The following is an 8,002-nucleotide window of genomic DNA, read 5'->3' on the forward strand; positions in this document are numbered from 1 at the left end:
GTAGGGATATGCCCTAGTTTTCTGCAATGTACATGGGTTTGAGTAGGCATATTTCGGTTGTTTATCTGGTAAATCATGGTGGTTTTTTAAAAAGTAAAATTATGTTTATTCATCAATAGGACAAATTCATATTAGTAAATTCCTTCATACTTCACAAGCATTTGAAAAAATTTAGGAATCAAACACATCATCACAGAAGAGTCAGATTTTATTCAAAATATTACTGACCAAAATTTCTTAGTCTAGCAGCTTGACCTGACAATGCACAAATAACACAAGGTGAAGTGGTTACAGCAGTAAATAAACCTGCATTCCGTTTATTGCCTGGAAACCAAACACCCAGCAGTTGTCATTCGGCTGCTCTGTGGTAGATCAGGCTTACAGAACGAGCAGTCACAGATGGGAGGGTGGATTATTAAAACTGCCGTGCGTGGGTCTGACACGCACACCTAAATGACAGCGTGCACTTGTTCTTGGAATGTATCTGATGCCTTAGAAATCCAACCAGTAACTGGACTGGACAGAGCTGTTTTAGGAATCACAGCTGAAAGTAACTGCAAACTGTGTTTTGACTACACTAGAAAGCACAACATGAGAAAATATTTGTATTTCTCAGGCTTGATTACACAAAACATTTCCCTGTGTACCTCGCTGGCTCCTCCAACTCCATTGTTCTCCGGGAAAAAAAATAAGCCTTTTGAAAAGTTATTATGGTTGTGATTTACTGGTGAGTGAAGTCTAGAAAACACCTGGATAAAGTGCACCACATCCCCTACTGAAATCCAACGTGGCACCAGCCCCGGGAAGGTGATGCACGCAAACTGCCATTGCTGCTTTTGCACTTGAATAACACTAATATTGTGTAGGAGAGGAAGATTATCTCGGAGGTCGTTATTTGCAGAACTCACCAGAGTGTGCCTGACTATTCTTGCCCTAATATAAACCTGATGAGTTTTGCTTTGCTGTCCTGCTCGCAGACACTGATTGATCGTGCAGTTACTAAGCAAATATCCAGCAAATGGATACATGATTGCAAAAAAAAAGGTCTTTAGTGAAACTGAACTGTCCATCCTTTTAAACTAAGAACAAGAGCCTCTCCCAAAACAACCACAACAGCCAAACCAAACCAGACCAACAAAACCCAGCAGCAATTGGCAGATGTCAGGAAGAAGTTAATTCAAATGGCAAAAGATTTTTTAAAAAATCAGTACTTCCTACCACCAGAGGTTCAAACTCAGGTCATTTAAGACCTGAAATGCCTCCAGGTAAAGGTGTCTTCAAAGCCTCTTTAGAAAACTGATTGGGAACCCGCTGCAGTGTCTGTCTGGGCTTAATGTCTCTTAAATCCCAGGATTAGTGAGCTGCTACAAACAGTTATGTGTTGGTCTTGCCTAGGTTTAGTTGCAAAGTGCCAGGCAGCAGGTCTGGCCGCAATCTGCTGGGCAAGGACATCACATTGTGATCTCTGAAAGGTCCTGCTAGTGGTCTTAGCTTCCTCCAGCAAAGGATCAGCAGCGGGAGCAGTTACAGGATTGGATGCATGGTCGTGCCCTCTCACAGCAGACTAAGAATGGAGACCAGGAAGGGACTGGAAACTCCAGCTCTTGATCTTTGGTTAGAGAGCGAGCTGATGTGACAGCTCTGTGAAACAGCTGCAGTCACTGATGGTAAGCCAAGGACTACATTCATGATATATAAGTAGCCCCTCCATTATGCAAAACCAAGATGAAGGGATGCTGTCAAATCTGGTGGCTGTCTCTCCATCCACCCCCCTTATAAGCTTTCTGACTCACTTAACACTCCAGTGGGCTCATCACAGCACTCTGCCTGGGTTTTGAAAGCAACACTACTGTAAAGAGCCAACCTATTCTCTGCCAGAGAAAGGAAGTGAGAGAATCTTGATCTCTAAAGGAGACTCATCCTATGTTTCACAGCCATTCAAATGAGAATGGGTAGCAACAAAACCTCAGGAAAACCCAAATGCTCACAACACTTACCATGTCTTTTTAAATACATAGCTTTTTTTTAGTCCTTGGGGAACTGCCAAAGGTTTTCTCTTCTATTTTATCAAGCAAAAAAACCCTGAGATAAGTGATCTAAGCAATAGTTCCAGTGAGTCATAAGTATGCAATTTTTGTTCTTCGAAAAGGATGCTGTGTTGCCTCAAGCAATGCGCCTGTACAGCTCAGACCTCAGTTATTCCAAGGAAATCCTCCCTATGGCACTGTCCAAACATGATCTCCCCCCACAACCCTTGTTTGACCTCTTATTTAATCAGAACATTCAACGGTTAATGCAGAGCAATCTACAGAACACTAGACCCACAAATCATAGGGCTGTGTTTGTTTTAAAGCAGCATTGTTCCTACTTCTGCCTGCTCCTGCACTGCAAGAGGTTTCTGAGTGAAGTTGTTCCAGTTTGCCAGCTCCCTGGATGAAAGTTCTTGCCTAAACCACATATGCACTGAGTTACAGCGCAGCATCTACCTTCCAGCTCAGCAGAATGGCTGAAATCTTGGAATTTCTGACAGCCTGTTTTCTCCAAAGGCTTAGTGACTTCTAAGAACCACAATCTGTACCTTTCATTCATCTTTAAAACTGCAGCTTTCTCCAGCTGGAAGCTTCGTTGTTGAGGATGTTTAATTCCTCTCCATCCTTCAGCACGACTATGTTCAATACCTGCCACGCAGGACCCACATTGTATCATCCAGTTACAAGTACTGCTGCTTCTTCATTTACCCCTTACCAAGGCTCCCAGAAACTACTGCCACATTGGCAGGCTCATGCTGTGTCCCTGATGTCTCACACACAATCACACCCTTTTTCTTTTTTTATTAGCTGCTTGGTATTAGGAAGATCATTGCTCCTGTGAACACACTGAACTGTAAACCAGAACACTGGTACTTTAACAGAACGCTTGAAGTCATAGACTCTGGCCTGTGTCTAGACTTCTTTTTATCAACTCAAAAAAGTTAATTAACATCACATCTGCTCTAACCACTGAATGAACCACTCTCGCAGAGAAAAAAGCAAAGGTGTTTAGGAAAAGACCAAACCGAAGAGCCACGAAGAGGCAAGCACCATCAGACACCACCTTCTGCTCTAGGAGACACCTGCCTCCAGAGAGCCCTCCAGTGCCTCGGTGACATTCCAGAGCAGTGCTGCAGTGTTTTGTGAAAGTCAAACAACTCACTAGGACAGGACTAGGTCTGGCAAGTTTACTGGCAGCCTTCCAGGCTCTCTTTTCAAGCAACAACACGCACTCTACTGCCTAATTCAAACAGCAGCCTGGACACAGGTCAGACACAAGCCTTGGAAGGAAAAATCGCTCTATTTACATCTTTGACCATGCAGATTCCTCAGAAAAGGAAATGAGTTCTGCAGAGGATGAGCGTGCTGGGGAGAAAGCGCCCAGCAATCTGCCTTTTGATAAACGACCGCATTCTGTGGTGCTCCTGATGAGGGTCGGGAAAGGAACAGAGCTGGCCTGCTGCCCAAGAGACTGCAGCACTGTGCAGTGCCCTGAGAAGCCATGTGAAGGTCTGGAAATTTGTACTGCTCTGCAATGAGCAGCCTCTCACAGTAACTGTTGCCCGCCTTTTTTTTTTTTTCTTTAAATGTGAGGAAGGTAACAGCAGAGTGTACCTAGAGTTCAAACGAAAGACACAAGCAGGCTACTCTGAGTAACCACTTGGAGCTAACCATGATATTCATGGAAAGAGAGAGAAAAACATAGCTGTCTACTTTTATATATGTGTATGTATTGTGATATACATATGAAATCACAAAGTCACTTCACAACAGGATCTGGCTGGCTTGTCATATTAACACAAGCTCAAGAACCATCTTAATCTGGTGGATAAACACGAGCCTCAAAGCTCAGGGGGGACATGTTTGGACCTCTACCCCTTCACTAGCACTCGAAATACTGGTGATTGACTGGTAACAGACTCCAGGAGAGCTTCTCAGGTGAAGGAAAAACACCTGCCAGTCCAGCACCACTGTCTTTAGCAAAGTAATTACACTTTTCATTCCACAGACAGAAGCAATACGGAGTGATCTTTTCATGGGAATTTTTTCCAGGCCAGGAGAACAGACCCCCATGTTTTGGCAAATCATGAGTGAGCACAAAATGATGGATAGTGTTCCACAGGCGTCAGTGTAGCAGTCACTTCCAATAACGTGAGCATGCAAAGTAAATGAGGAGGTGTTGTTCTTCAGTGAATAGTATGGACCCTGAGAAGAAATCAACAATTTGGGAGTGCAAGACTCCTGCCAGCCTTCCAGTGTCCGCCCAGTTGTCTGAGAACAGCAAACAGCAAAGCACATCTAAGAGCAGACAAACATTTTGAATTATCACCTTAATTTAATTTCTCTGGAAAAGTCTGATTTCTGTTTGCTGTCTTTTTCAAGTGTCTCTACAGAAGTGCCAGATCCAGCCTTACACTATTCTACAGAACAGTGGTCCTCAAACATTTTTGATCATACAATCCTATCAGTAAAAAAAATGTGAGCACTCCCCAGTTATATTACATTTCTTTCTTTATAAATTATACTGACATGTACTTTATGTTATTCTTGCGCCTCAGCAGATCATCTTGCATAACCCCTCGGGCACACTGCCCAAGTTTGGAGACCACTGTTCTAGAACAGTGACTGGTAAATCCCAGCGTGGTTAACTGACTTGCACCACTTACGGTTGTGAGTGCGCCGTCTCATAGCGCTCGAAGGAGTGAGACAGATCGTGCTTGTTGTTCATGTAACACTGCGTGCACAAGTCATAGTCAAAACACATTTTGCATTTCCACCGCATTCCCCGTATGCCATGCTTCTTGCAACAGTCACAGATGATGTTAGGGTGACGGACACCTAGGAGAAGAAAAGCAAAGGAAGGTAAGATCCACTCAAAATCCAGGGAAACCAGGCTGACCAGGCTCTTAGAGCTACGAAAAAAGACCATGTACTGTGTGAGTATAGAAGATGATGCAGTAATATAATATGAAGTGATAGGTGTAACATCAAGTGTTCATTTTATGGCTTAAGTGACTCATGCTCAAAGTCACACCAGAATCTAACACAACGACAAAGTCAGCAAAACTGTTAGACTCACAGATAAGTAAGTAGGAAAGAAAGGCCTTTGTGTAGAGGCAAACTGGAGCTTCACTGCCATGAAGTGGCTGAGCATTCCCTGCTCAGCGTCAGTCCGCAGGCAACTGCAAAAAGCTTAACGCTCCAGCTAGCAGGTGAGGCAGGTGCTGCGTATGCTCAGAGGAGACGGGTTTACAGTGCTAGTGTTCGTGCTGCTCGTCCATGCTATACTTACCTATCTGTGCATTATCATACAGAAGGAGGTCATAAGCCCCTTGGAATCCAGTCCGATAATTGGTTCTGTTGCCTTGATCCCACTGCACGACGACAGTCTTATCTGGAGTGGTTGGGCTGCCTGTCCGACCAATCTCAACCACAGTCCCAACATTCCCTTCCCCGTTGTCCTGGTTGCCCCACTTCCAGTCCACTCCACGAACCACCCGCATCCCAACCTGCATGCTGGCATAGGGGTCTGCGTCCATTGATCCGCACAGCAACCCCTAAAATTCTTCCATGTCAGGGCTCTTGGAGACAGGCAGGATCAGCAGCAGCACATCCAGGATCAGCAGCAGCATGTTCAGCACACCTAAAACAACAACATACAATTAACCAGTATCACTCGGCACATCACATTTTCCCCAGAATGACCTGGCTACAGAAGAGGCCTGACCTGCTGAGTAGGCAAATCTGTTCTTTACTGAAAACAGAGATCCTCACAGCTTTAGCACAGATGGGAAGGATGCACAAACTAGCCAGGCTTCCAAGGCACAGAAACATCTGCGCAATACCCAAAAGAGTTATTCCAGAGCACTGGGTATGGGGAAGAGAACTGGGCAAGAAGTCTTTACCAAACTCCAGTTATCAGCCCTTGATTGCAAATTCAGCAATATGCGCAACAGCTTCCGGAGGCACGATGGCAAGAAACAAAGCAGCACAGGAAACAGTGTTGAAAGAAATGACCAGGAAAACACCAGCAGCATGATTTCAGCAATAAAAAGCCAACACTAGTCTATTTTTCAGGAAGACTCTTCATACGCATCTTACCACAAAACACTGCAGTGTTGAGTCTTACTTGCCCAGAAAGTCAGGTTTGGTTTTGATTTTGGGATACAGGAAGTTTTAAAGATGCCTATGAAAGAAATGTTTTATCTGTTTTCCCAAAGTAACAGCAGTTTTACAGAAAGTGCCCATGCCAGAGAAATGTCAGTCTCTCACCACTGTTTATCGACGCTGGCTACGGCAGGAAGAGGGAAGGGTTGTTGCTCACTGCAACAAGCTCTGCGAATTTGTGCTGGGATCAGTAAAAGCTTGGGATGGCTTTCCAGCTGTTGCCAGGACAATCGGCAAATGAGGTGAATGCCACACAGATGCAGCACATCCACAGCTTTGAATTAAATCAAAGTTTGTCAAAGCCTGGTTTACCTCTGTACCAGAACATGACAGAGGAGTGTGGCTTTCAATATTTGACTTCTGGAAAAATTTACTGTAGCATCGTTTTACCTTTGGGCATCCCTGGGTCTCCCTCTTCCTCTCAAGCTATCCATAACCGCCAAAATTTTCTGAAAATTAAAAAAAAACCCCAACCCACACCAACAGAATGCCAAGGGTGAAACAGCGCAGATTCCTGAAGGACAGCAAATCTTACCAGCTGCTATGACACAGAGCTGGTCCAAAGCAGGCTGACAAACCTGGTTTAGCTGACAAGCTAATGGGACGAGTACTCAGACAGGGCAAACGGAGCAGCTCTGAGCTAAGTGACGTGCTGCTAACACTGCCACGCAGCAACAATGCAACTCAAGCCTCCGAGGCCTAAAAATAAACTCTTCCTCCAGCTAAACATCCCCTTTTAAATGTATGGAGGAGTAGTTTGATGCAAAAATCAAGGTTCTGGCATGCAGGAAGAGCCTGATTTCTGCTCAGCTTTAGCATCTCTCTAGCCTCAGACTCTTCCTGCTGTGCGTCACTGTGACATCCAAACACCTGTCACATGAGAGCAACATCAAAAACGAACGTCCTTGTGGACTTCATGTCATCCCTCGTTCAAATCATCACTAACAGATGCCTTGGGCAACACTTTCATTTAGACTTCCTTTGTGGAGATGGGTGTAATATCGCTGAGCTTAAGGTGCACCAGCATTTGTTGTCCTTATGAAAGCAGAAATCACCCTTTCTAAAAAGCACTGCGGAGCCTACTGAGATCTGTATGATCCCCTCTTCCTCCAGATCAGAGGTGAATAAAATGGACAATTTATTGCTTTAACTAAGTGGCAGAACTGCTTTTTTAAAAGGCTGCTATCGACCAGCCAAGACAGTCAAATCCGCTGCAGAGAAAACAAATGGAAACATCCAACAGCACAAAGGTAAAACAGAAGCTCAGAACAGTTTTTGCTATATGGCTTTTCCGTAAAAACAACCACCACCCCCTCTCCTGTTCCACCCAAGTGAACTGGTGGAAGGTGGGGAGGAAGTAAGAGCAGTGGGACAAGGAATTGCATGCTTACAGAAAGAGACAACAAATACCCCAGGGGTTTCTGGAGGAGGATGGAGTGCCACTCCCCAACCTTCAGAATTTAATGCTTTTTCAGTGGACCTTTTCCTTCTCCCCAGGAATGAATGAAACATCAAAGGCTTCAGAACTCTCAGCATTTCATGGGAGGCAATGCCAGCTGCAAAAAATTATTCATCATAAAAGAATATTCCAGGCTATGCCACGAACCCATAAAATTTAAGTCACTGCAGTATAAAGGAGAATGAAATCTTGCTACCCGCAAAGAGCAGGGCAGGGTGACACAGGCTCAACAGAGCACTCAAACAGCAGAGTACCAGCCTCAGGCCAGAACTGCCTTGGTCCTGGAAATGCGTGACCTACACGCAGGCAAAACCACACTCCCTCTGAGCACATTCCCACCGCTCTT

General features: G+C 44.7%; 1 protein-coding gene across 2 annotated transcripts in view; it reads right to left on the reverse strand.

Annotated features, from left to right (window-relative positions):
* The window catches only part of MIB2 (mindbomb E3 ubiquitin protein ligase 2), a 27,892-nt gene extending 22,219 nt beyond the window's left edge, over positions 1 to 5,673 (reverse strand). The window contains exons 1-2 of one of the 2 annotated variants that reach the window (XM_010142560.1): positions 5,323 to 5,673; positions 4,697 to 4,868 (exon numbers count right to left, since the gene is read on the reverse strand). In XM_010142560.1, coding sequence (XP_010140862.1) covers positions 4,697 to 4,868; positions 5,323 to 5,569 — 419 coding nt within the window. In that variant the 5' untranslated portion in view covers positions 5,570 to 5,673. The remainder of the gene's footprint in view (positions 1 to 4,696; positions 4,869 to 5,322) is intronic. The other variant, XM_010142561.1, reaches the window with a different exon arrangement.
* Positions 5,674 to 8,002: the final 2,329 nt, after the last annotated feature.

Source organism: Buceros rhinoceros, unplaced genomic scaffold (assembly GCF_000710305.1).
Source record: "Buceros rhinoceros silvestris isolate BGI_N320 unplaced genomic scaffold, ASM71030v1 scaffold35848, whole genome shotgun sequence".
NCBI classification, from domain to species: domain Eukaryota; kingdom Metazoa; phylum Chordata; class Aves; order Bucerotiformes; family Bucerotidae; genus Buceros; species Buceros rhinoceros.